Source organism: Solanum verrucosum, unplaced genomic scaffold (genome assembly GCF_900185275.1).
Source record: "Solanum verrucosum unplaced genomic scaffold, falcon-dt-bn FXZP01000108.1, whole genome shotgun sequence".
In the NCBI taxonomy this organism is placed as follows: domain Eukaryota; kingdom Viridiplantae; phylum Streptophyta; class Magnoliopsida; order Solanales; family Solanaceae; genus Solanum; species Solanum verrucosum.
The window spans coordinates 5308129-5319890 of record NW_026020274.1 but is presented as its reverse complement, the minus strand read 5'-3'; the positions used below and the strand labels follow the sequence as shown (position 1 = coordinate 5319890).

The window sequence follows — 11762 nt, the reverse complement described above, 5'->3', positions numbered from 1 at the left end:
TGAGATTCAAATCCCAGTTTGTTGATCTATGGTTGATCAGGACGACTCGTAGGATGACATACGGGCCGTAGGAAATGCCCGTGGAGGTGATCCAGACTTGGTAAAAATATGTTATACTGAAAGATTTTTTTTAGAAAAAATAATAAAGGATGGGGATTGTCGGGGGAGGGGGGGGAGGTGGTGGAGTGGGGTAAGAAAAATAATTTAATTTTTTTTTTGGATTGTAATACTTTAATCTTTAATTTTAACTAATATTAATAGTTTATTATTTAATTTTTGTCAATGTGAAATATTTTATCCATTTGAAATGCCATGTGTCAAGGTTTTTTCAAATAAAAGAGAGAGCATATTACACACACCACTGAGGTGTGTTTCTCAAACTAATAAGTGATAGTTTAGGTATGAAACTCACAATCTCAATAGTTACGTATGAAACTAAAAAAAAAGGATAGTTTAGGTGTGTTTTTTACACTTATCTCCATGTTATTGATGTAAATTATTAGTTTCGTTTTTGAACTATTGACAGTCTTAAAAACACCTTTCAACTTGATTAATTAAATTTTAATACACTCTCGATATGCAACATGACATAATAAATGGTTTCAAACTCTTGTAAGAGTATAATACTCTTAATAAAAAATTAAGTGTTGAAAACACCCCTAAACTTGATGAGAATTTAAGGGTGTATTTTACTCATGTTGTAAGATTAAAGATGAATTTAAATTCAGTTAGTCAAATAAAAAAATATTTTTTAAGCCTGTCAATAGTTTGAAGAATGAAACTAATAATTCTGACCGATTTTTGGAGATACTTCTCTCTTTGAAATTCAAACAACATACTTGACATTTTTATCTTTTAAAAACAAAAAATATAATTAACAAATAAAAGAAAATAATTAACTGTTCTCTAAAAAACCTAAACAAAAGAGACTATTCTATCCCTGCAGTTTTTGCTGTTGATTATCACTGTGCCACTGTCAAACACTTCCCACCGCCGACTGTCCTCCGTTCGCCGGATCCGAATATTCAAACTTCTGTCGTCAGCGGTGACTCTTTCTAAATTCTATCTCTTTCTCTTCTTCCTTTCTTCATTTGTTTGCCTTTTAATCTGTGAAGGTATATTTGGTATATACATGATTTTTTTGATGTTTGGGACCGGAAAAGTGATTACATGATTTTTCTTTTTGAAGTTTATGAGTTTTCCAAGCTATTGGAGTGTTATTTTTCAAATATAGTGTCGATAATGCACCTGAGGTTTAGCAGTAAATATTGGCTACGGGATGCAATTCAAACCTAATTGAATACGTATTGTAGGGCTCGAGTAGACAGAAATGGTAGCTTAACATGTCTGTTGAGCCGAAGGGAAGGAAAATTGATGGTGAATCTCCACGCAGTTGTTTCATTCGACCGCCAAAAAGGAGAGCTACATCGGTGATTGCAGCACAAACAAGCAACATCAATCCCAAGCAACTACATGATAGGAATTCTGCAGTAGCTCAAGCACAACAAGACGGATGCACTGGCAATTTTAGGATATTTGATTCTCCATTCGGAAATTTTCTTGTACCTGTAATTCCAACTCATGCGGAACTGGCCGGATCGGATAATCCATCCATGCTTTTAAGTAAAGGTAATCTTTTGTTGTGACTAATGGTGTGGTAGCTGTTGATAAAATTTGCAAAAGAATTAGGGATTTAGGCATATAATTTAGAGAGAAGTATTGAAAACACCCTTAAACTCGGCACGGATTATTGGCAACCTTAAAAACACTCATTTAGTTGACTAAATGAACTTAAATATACTCTTGATCTTGCAACATGAGTGAAAATCACCTCTAAATACTCGTCAAGTTTAGGGTATTTTCAACACTTTTTGCTTTTTATTAAGAGTTTCACTCTCTTACAAGAGTTTGAGACCACTTGTTATGTCATATTGCACATCGGGGTGTATCTAAGTAGAGGGGTGCTTTTAAGGTTGTTTGTAGTTCGGGGACAAAACTAATAATTTGCTCCAAGTTCAGGGGTATTTTCAATACTTCTCTCTAGAATTTAAGGAGGAGGTTGATATTTGAAGTGAAACAAAACATATTCTTCTATCTAAAACTAAAAACACAAATAAGTTTGTTATAGTTGAGCTATTTATGTGATTGAGTTAACTATTTTTAAGTATATAACTATGGCATACTTTTTTTTTTTTTCAAATTAATGATAGATGTAGCACTTAGTTCTAGAGTGGTTTAGATGCTCCTTTTCCTCTGTCCTGGCTTGAACATGCTACATTTGATGCAATTATTTGTTATCATACATTCATTGAACTGCATATTTAACAGATCTCATACCAAAGTGTCGGGGTGTCGCTCATTTGCTAATTATCCTGTGTTGGTTTAGCTTCCTGAAAAATTACAGCAATAGTTGATCCATTGAAGACATTCTTTTTTTGACTAAAGTACGTGCTAGTTGCATAAAATAATCTTTGGATGTATTATTTGATCTTCTTTGAATACCTGGACTGAGGTGCCTTAATTTCTTCTTGTTATCTCTGGTATGCAAATTGTAGCACTTGCAAAATTTCTAAATATTTCCTGCCTTTTTCTGTCACTCATGCTAGCAGGTGATTAAATCTAAGAATCAGAACTGATTTTTTCATAGTGTGGAACCTCGGTGACTTGGAAGATAACAGAGTAGAACAGGGATATGTCATTGAGCCAGAAAGTCCTCTACTTGAAGGCTTGGCAAAGATGCTTGCGGTCTCCATGGCTAATCCAAACCTATTCTTTCTCAGACATTGTCCACAAGAAAACAAAGCTTGCTCCTCTGCAGGTTCGTGATGCTTCCACTTCTCTCCCTCTATGAGTACTGCTTTCAGTATATTCACTTTTATACCCCAGTACGTATTTGTCTGTTTATACAAGTTTTCATACAGGAACGTAGAATGATTGACCGCTTTCGCATATGGGCCAAAGGAGGTGATGGTGGCAACGGTTGTAACAGTATTCGTCGTAGTCGACATGATCGCCGTGGCAGACCTGATGGTATGTTCTCTAATCTCTTTATACCTCAGTGGTGGCAGGGAGGAAAATATATTACTAGTTGACGTCCATCTTGCATCTTCTGTTCCTTTTCTTTCCCTATTGAAGTTTTACCCGTTCTTTAATCTAGTTCTTGTTCTTCTCTTACATTGCTCTTTTTCTCCTTTAATTTTCTTTCTTTTATTACATTGATTGACCGTACATTTCATCTGTTGGTTCCCAAAAGATCTTTTGGTCAACTATTCTCTTTTACTTGACATGATGGACATATACAAGACGACCTTCTTGATTACTGAATAAACAATCAAGATACTGTCAACAATCAAGGTAAACACCAAGTAACCAACCAATGGAAAATTATAAAAGTTAGACAAGCAATATGTCATATATGTATCCTGAATTTAACATATCAACTGTTTACTAGTAAAGTTTGAGCTATAAACCAACTATTCCGGAGACTTTAGCTCCAAGACTAACTACTTCATTTGTTGGTTGGATGAAATGCTTGTTTGGAGTGAAAACTCAGGAAACACGAAACCAATTATTTGTAGAGTTAGAATTCTCCAAAACCTCAATTACAGAAAGAGAAATACAAGATTGAAAGAAAATAAAGAAGAAAGTCATTCACCACAATGGAAAAGATAGTTTTACTTTGTTCACTTGCCTTGAGAGAGGAATGTTAACCTGAGGGAGAAGGAGAAATGTAATTTAGTTTGATCTGCTTTAAGCAAGTTATTGTAACTCAACTTTTATAAGGACAGGGATTAAGAAAGCTGAAGGGTAGGTTTATAAAGAGCTGAAAATTGCAAGTCCGGTAGTAGGGTATATGGTTCAGGGGTAATATGGTATGCGACGGCAAAAACAACAAGGTCCATGGGTTTTCCAGTGAGAAGTATAGTGCACAATTAACCCATTTAAAAACTCCAAACATACATGAACTTGGTAAATATAATGATCAAATTGCAATTGAAGTACTTATTTCAGCATCCGACTGATACTAATCCGACTCTTCAAGTTTGAGATTCAAAAAACCAATCACTTCTTGTTGGGATCACTTTGTGCATCATTGTTTTAGGTGCACACTTCCTTGAAGCACATGCTTCACTCCTGAAACGGTTTCCCCCACTTCGCATTGGTTCATCCCTTTTAGTGACGAAACGATGGCTGTTAACAACACTGACCTAAAGAATGTCTTTTCATTCTTGCCTCCTAGCTAAAGTTGCTCCACTTTGTTTTTCAGAGAATTTCCCGTTCCCAAAAAAGGTTTAGTATCTTTATATGTTCCTAGACTTTCATTTTCTTTTTACCTTTATAATTTTATTGCTTCTTCTTTTCCTTCTATTTTCTTCATACATTTTGTTTTACCAATGTAACTCATTTTATGATATGCAGTCAAGCTTGATTTGCTATGATGATCAGCTGTGGGGTTTCCTCTTTTCTTTACCTCCTTTTTGGACTGAATGCAGGTGGGAATGGTGGACGGGGTGGTGACGTGATATTAGAATGTTCCCCTACAATGTGGGATTTGAGTGCTCTGCAGCATCACATTGTATGTTTTCTTACCTACTGCACGACATCTGTTGCACAATTAACTATTAATTGAATTTACCCTGTTACTGATTGATATCTGATTGCGTAATTGTTTGTGACATGTTTCAGAATGCAAAGAGAGGCGGAAATGGGTCTTCCAAAAATATGATAGGAAGCAGAGGAGCAGACAAGGTAAATTTTAGTCTCTCTTGAGTCTTTGGTATATGTAAATCGTTTGTCTTAATCAAACCTAAACTAAGGACGTCTCGCTTGTGTGGCAGGTGATCCAAGTTCCTGTTGGTACCGTCATTCATCTAGTAGAGGGTGAACTTCCATCTGCAGTAGAGAAGAGTTCAAGTTCTAAATTGGACCCTTGGGAGATTCCAGGTACAGTTGATACTGATTCGTCAGAGTTGTCTACACAATCAATTTCGGCCGACCAAACCAGTTCAAAAGTTGAGAAGAAAGTCAAATCATGTGGACGTCGAGCTTCTCGTGGTGAAGAATACTCTACACCTAGGACACAAATTTTTGGTTTGCCAACCAATTCCCGCACTACGTGCTCAATTGCTAGCGACAAATTCGAAAGTGATGATGATGATTTGAGTGATTGGGAGGAAGAAAGCTGTGGACAAATGGAAGATCAAGATGGTGATGATATTATGGGAACAGAATGTGAAGATGAGTTGGAAGAAACTGAACTTATAGAATACAATGTGGCAGAGTTAACAGAACAAGGCCAACGAATAGTTGTTGCTCGTGGAGGGGAGGGTGGCTTAGGCAATCTGTCTATGAGGAAAGCATCAAAGATGATGCAAAAGGGAGCCAATTCTGATGATGAAGTATCTGACGATTATGATCATGCATCACCAAGTGTTGGCTTGCCTGGCTCAGAGGTGGTACTTGTGCTAGAACTAAAGAGCATTGCTGATGTGGGTCTTATTGGGATGCCAAATGCCGGCAAAAGCACCCTTCTCGGGGCATTGTCAAAGGCTAAACCTGTTGTCGGTGATTATGCATTCACAACATTGAGGCCTAACTTAGGTAACGTAAATTACTACGATTTTTCTTTAACTGTAGCTGACATCCCAGGACTCATAAGAGGAGCCCATGAGAATCGTGGTCTTGGGCATGCTTTCCTTCGGCACATAGAACGTACAAAAGTTCTAGCCTATGTGGTAGACTTGGCTGCAGCACTGGGTGATAACAAGGGAATACCACCATGGGAACAGCTAAATGACTTGATTTTGGAACTGGAGTACTATTCTGAGGGTTTATCTGATCGACCATCCTTAGTGGTGGCTAACAAAGTCGATGAAGATGGGGCTGAAGAGGTATATAAAGAACTTAAACGCCGTGTATCTGGTGTGCCTGTTTTCCCAGTTAGTGCAATCCTAGAGGAAGGAGTACCAGAACTGAAAGATGGTTTGAGGATGCTTATCAGTGGTGAACAAACACACAGGCTAAAATTAGATGGTATAGTTCTTCACCAGAATGCTGCTTCTGCGAGCATCTAGTCTTGTATCCTTTCCCTTGCAATGAAATATTATTTTGACTCAGAAATAAAGTTGCGTAGTTTCGTTTAGCACATTATGAAGTGAACGATCTCTTAGACCACTTACAAATTAAATAGAAAAAATGACGACTTTATCAGATTAGGACAAACTAAAAAAAAAAAGTATGTAAAGAGCTACAAAATCAAATCTCTGCGTTATGAATAACCAATTGTGTGTTTCATTTACAAATCTCTCAAATGAGTTTAAAACTATGGCAACAATACTTGATAATGTATATATATTATATTGAAATAACTTAATTTTGAATACGATTTATATTATGTAGTCTGTCATGGAGCCAATCAGATTAACAAATTGTAGTAGTATAGTAAAAGTAAGAATTTTAAACTTTTTATCGTGTAAGAAATTGTGATATGCTTCTCTTTTTATTAATTAGTGCAAAAGAAGAAAATATATGCTTCCTCTTTTGGTAAAAGATACTTGAAAGCTTTTGTATGCAATTTCAAAAGCAAAAGGGGGATTGATGAGTGATAAAAACATCACTTTGAATGGCTGAAAACTAAAGTATAATAAGGAACTTTTTATTGGTATGTCATATCATCATCTTAAAAGAATGAATAATTTTTATAAGCATCCACTAATGGTGGTAGAGATGAAGAACTTATTGTGTCATAATCCTGATAAATGAATATTTTGATTTTATATATTTATTGAATAATAATTGCTAAGTCTTGATGATTTGTGAACAATATGTATCGAAGTTATTACACAATTTGTACTTAATTTGTCATAACTTGTGAAAAATGCAAGTCTGTTATCCATCGAACTCCTAATAGATTCATCAAGACTTATGAACAAGTACTAAAATCTTGACGATCCGTCGGTACTAATGCAAGTTAGACAAGTTTTGCATTGTAATATTGTAGTGAATTTTGAAGAATTATTTTAGGTATCATGAATGAAATATAATACTTAAAACATTATTTACCTTCATTATGGTGCTTCCTTTCGGTGCTTGTATCCAAACTTTTATAAGTACATTTTTAATGAATTAAAGCGATAAAAGAATTATATTTTGTGAAATCCTCGCAACAAGACCATTTTGCAACTTTTCAAGTACTTCATCCTAAAAGTCATCACCAAACAACTGTGTCAAACTAATAACGCTCTAATTAAAAACATTTTCTAGGATCGTGCAACTATAAATTAATCAGATGTTATATGGAGAATTTAACAAAGACATTTTCTTGTGTAATTACCTAGATTATATAAAATTCCAAATAAGCCTACTTTGATTGGTTGTATCGATACATATAATCTTGTCAATGTTTTTTTAACAATATTTTAAATGTAAATAATATTCTATATTAAGCAAATCACTTTCCACAAGTCTCCCAACGTTACGATGCCAATTGGATAATGTTTTTTTTTTAATTATTAATATTAAAGCCAAAAAAAGAGAGTCTATAAATCCTATATTGATGCCCAACGCAAACGTCACGTCAATGTTCAATTTTTCCTTTTTGTAATAAATGCTTATTATTATAACTTGTCGCAAATTATTAGTTTCGTCCTCGAATTATTGATAGTCTTAAAACACTTCTCTACTTGACTAACTAAAATTAGATACACCTTTCTAATAATTCTCGCCGAAATATAGCGATATTTTCAATACTTCTGAAAAAAACTTTCAAGATCATAATTTAGACCATATTCTCCTCTATTGTCATTTATGAATTATAAATATAACTTTATAGGTAGTGCAATTTATCTCCTATAAAATACAAAACTTCATTAAAGGAAAGGATAAATATGAAAAATAATAATTTAACATATATATGAACTTTAAACAATTCAATTATTCTGAACAATGAAAAAATCCCAAAAATTCACTTAATATGAAATAGAGGGAGTACATAATAAGTTAATTGCACTAATAATCCTTGAAGTTCATTTAGATTTGCACTTTTCAAACGATAATTACCGCTCTTAAAACCTACTTTCTTCATCCCAATTCATGTGATGTAGTTTAGCTGTGCACGAAATTGAATAAATATGAAAAAAATTCTTTGATATTTAGTAATATAGTTACTTTTTTTTATATAATTTAAATTTTCTAAATAAAATTCTAATTCCTAAAAAAAACTATTAAACATATGTCAACTTGTTAGGCTCACAATCACCAATTTTATCCTCATTTCTCCTATAAAAACCCCAACTCTATGCTTCACTTTTAATCATAACTACAACAAAAACTTGCTTTTACTCACTAAATTTCTTTTATATCTCAAACAACAAATTAATTAAAAAAAAACATGTCTTGCTGTGGAGGAAGTTGTGGTTGTGGATCTGGCTGCAAGTGCGGCAGTGGCTGTGGAGGGTAAGTGTTAGATTAGAGATTATTATTTCACTCGAATAATCGACTTTTATCGAACTTCAAATTCTCTATTTCAAGTTGACGTTGAAATAATGGACATAATTAAAAAGCAAACATATATAAATTTGCAAATAATATACAATGTCTATCAAAACTTGTTAACATATATAAAATGATCCCTTGATTAATAGTTTTTATCTGAGAAATCAACTCTACCGTTGATCAAATGTTTATTGTAGATGTGGTATGTACCCGGACATGGAGAAGTCCACCACCTTTACCATCATTGAAGGTGTTGCACCTATCAACAAGTACGTACGACTATTTTTTGTTGTTGTTTAAATTGGTAAATTAATTAAAGACTATATATATTTAGAACAATTGGAAGACTAAATTAAAAAGATTACTTCATTGTAATATAAATAATATAATTTTGTAGCTATGGAAATGTTGAGGAGAAAGCAGCAGGAGAAGGATGCAAATGTGGATCAAACTGCACTTGTGACCCTTGCAATTGCTAAGTTGATGTATTCATGTGTGTCTCTACTAAAACTATGCTTTAAGAGCTTTTATTTTCTGTAATAATAATGATAAGACTACGTGTCTTTCTCTAATTGGTATATTTCTGGAGTGTGATTTGAGGTTGTAACAAAAATGCATCATCACATCATCTATATATACCATTTAAGTTTGTTTAATTTGTAGTTGTTTCTGAAATATCTCATATTTGTTTCAATTGCAATCTTAATGTGTAATGAATTTTGAGATATATATATATATAGTCTATGTACGATAAAAGAAAATTAAAAAATATTGAGGGTAGGACGATAGGTGATCAAAGGTAAATAAGAGAGGGGATTACAAAAAGTTCAGGTAGTCAACTGACTAAAAATTCTCCAATCCCGTAAGTTTTTACTCGTCACATTGGATATCTCTTGCATTTTATTTATTTTGCACCCATTTGAACTTGTGCTTGTGTTTGAGGTGTTCTCTCAGTAGATTTGAGAATATTTATAATTGGGTGTTGTTGTCTTAGTACATTTGTGTGCTGATGAGTTAGAATATTAGTTAGATGTAATAGATGAATTTTTTGGCTGTTCTATTTATTTATTTATTCATAGATTAATAAAATCCTCCCTTTCCATGTTACTATTGTAAGCCACAAAATAATTGAAAGTCCAAGTTCTAAAATCATTTTTTTTCGCAAATAAATTTCATTTGGAATTGGATGATATTTCAAATGAATTGAAACGTCAAAGGAAGTCGAATCTAAAATTTGTGGCTGAGCGTTTTGAAGTTATAGTCGGATTGTACCAAATTTTACATTGAAATTATATTATAACTGTATGTTGAGTTGTATAAATTATATTTTAAGTTGGTATGTCATTGTTATTGTATTGAAAGTTGTATACAATATTGTCGTAGTTGTATTAAATATCCAGCAATCAACATGATTTATATAATATTTATACAGTTATATACATATAACATACAAAATTTATATAGATTATACATGAACCATGAGTGCAATTACATGTTTAGTAGTTTTTTCTTCCAAAAATCTAATATGAGCTTTATACAAAATTGATACAGTTATGTACATATTTTATATCTATTTTATACACAAAAATTATGAGTGAAAGACTAAACCTTGAACGAGATATTACATATTTCATAAATATTTTATAGAGTTTTCATATATATACGAAAATTGTGAGTGTAATTTGTTATCTCCTGTATTCAGATTAGCAAACCAGAAATAATAAAAAATGAAAAGAAAAACACAAAGACCTATCCGAGTCCACAGAACCCACTGTGTCCTTAAGAAATTTAATCCCCTCAAGTACCCGAGGTTGCAAATTAATTCCTCCCAAGATAAAACGGATTAACCATTAAAGAAGTAGCGGTACCTCAAACTTCGATAATTTCAACGAACTCAAAATGACAGCAACGAATCACACACACAGACACGATCGATCAATTTTGTTTTGTAAGAAATGTATGCAAAAGAAGGGAAGAATTCGATACAGAAAAATGAGAGAAAACCTCTCTATTTATAGCCAACAAAGGGTAAAGGTCACAATCCTTTGGAAAGAAGACAACCTTTCAGAAAGGTCACAACACTTTGGAAAAGGCATAACCTTTCAAATGGTCACAATTCTTTAGAAAGGACACAACCTTTCATAAAGTTCACAACCCTTCTTCAGGAGAGTCACAACCCTTCATTTCCTGTTCACACCTTTAAAACCCAACATAATTTTAAAGCTTGAGTGAGATATACATATTTCATATCATTATATAGTGTTCATACACAAAATTTCGTGTGCAAAATTCGAACTGTGATTTGGTATATATTTTTAAAAAATTCCTCCATGTGTATATGTAAATATCGTTAAATTCATGTCTGTTAACTGTTGTTCGTTTATATATTGTTCATTCTTACACACAAAACGTTATAAAATTATTTAACATATATACTAACTTATAAAATTTTAGATCGCGATTAAAAACTTCTTATAAAATTTTCAAGTCTGTTTATAAGAAATTTATGGACAACATAAGTTGCACGAAGATTTCAGGTTAACAAGGGTTGTTGGCCCAAGACTTGCCCAAAAATTTATAGGAAGCCCCAAGAAAAATGGAAAAAACATAACTAGGCAATTTTAAATAATATTAATTCATTATTAATTGTGGCACCAAAAATATTTATCTTTCTTGATGTTTATAGTATTAAAAAAAATCCACTGCTTTCGTCAAATTTAATGAATAAAAATTGTTAAATATTTTATGGAAACTAAAAGTGTTATCTTTTGACAAATTTAAAGGACTAAAATTATTTAATACATACTTAAAGATACTTTTTTCTACCTACTTTTAAACATAAAAGATAATTTTTGTCATTTACTTAGTTTTATACCTAAATTATTGAGTGTTCACAAAATTTGTTTTAACAACCATGAACTTATTGTGTTACATGATTGAACTCATTTTAAAGACTTCTTATCTATATGTGTTTCTCAACAAGTTATTCTAAATATTTTGCCACATATTCAATCAAAAGGTTTTTTAGACTCCCACCGTTCCATATTAATTGATTATCTTATTAAAATAGTTGTCTCATATTAATTGTTCACTTTATTAAATTAAGAAAGTATTAAATAATTTCTTTCTAATATTATCCTTGCAGTTAATTCTTTTTGAAAGTGTTCACATTTATTTGTAAATTTCTCAAAAAGTTTTTTGAGTGAACTAGTAAACTTATCTTCTTATTTGTTTTTCTTAATACACATGTAAAAAGAAAAATGATAACT

General features: G+C 32.5%; 1 protein-coding gene and 1 long non-coding RNA gene across 3 annotated transcripts; both read left to right on the top strand.

Moving 5' to 3' along the window:
- Nucleotides 1–1348: 1348 nt before the first annotated feature.
- LOC125834093 (probable GTP-binding protein OBGM, mitochondrial) lies at nucleotides 1349–6074 on the top strand. 2 transcript variants are annotated; one of them, XM_049513265.1, is made up of 6 exons: nucleotides 1349–1623; nucleotides 2607–2818; nucleotides 2922–3030; nucleotides 4494–4576; nucleotides 4687–4749; nucleotides 4839–6074. In XM_049513265.1, the coding sequence occupies exons 2-6, from the start codon at nucleotides 2693–2695 to the stop codon at nucleotides 6072–6074; spliced, it is 1617 nt and encodes a 538-aa protein (XP_049369222.1). In that variant the 5' UTR covers nucleotides 1349–1623; nucleotides 2607–2692. The 2 variants fall into 2 exon arrangements, with proteins under 2 accessions (XP_049369222.1, XP_049369223.1); XM_049513266.1 differs by having other exon boundaries at nucleotides 1351–1629; nucleotides 2610–2818.
- A 2273-nt stretch (nucleotides 6075–8347) lies between these two features.
- Nucleotides 8348–8765, top strand: LOC125834108 (uncharacterized). The gene is made up of 2 exons (XR_007443325.1): nucleotides 8348–8454; nucleotides 8691–8765. It is a non-coding gene; the product is annotated as an uncharacterized LOC125834108 (long non-coding RNA).
- The last annotated feature ends 2997 nt before the right edge of the window (nucleotides 8766–11762 follow it).

What these genes read in the sequence shown, in the direction of transcription:
- LOC125834093 (XM_049513265.1), top strand. Translation starts at nt 2,693, where the DNA reads ATGTCATTGAGCCAGAAAGTCCTCTACTTGAAGGCTTGGCAAAGATGC. An exon ending in TCGCCGTGGCAGACCTGATG is followed by an intron (nt 3,031 to 4,493) that starts GTATGTTCTCTA and finishes GACTGAATGCAG; the next exon opens with GTGGGAATGGTGGACGGGGT. An exon ending in GTGCTCTGCAGCATCACATT is followed by an intron (nt 4,577 to 4,686) that starts GTATGTTTTCTT and finishes GACATGTTTCAG; the next exon opens with AATGCAAAGAGAGGCGGAAA.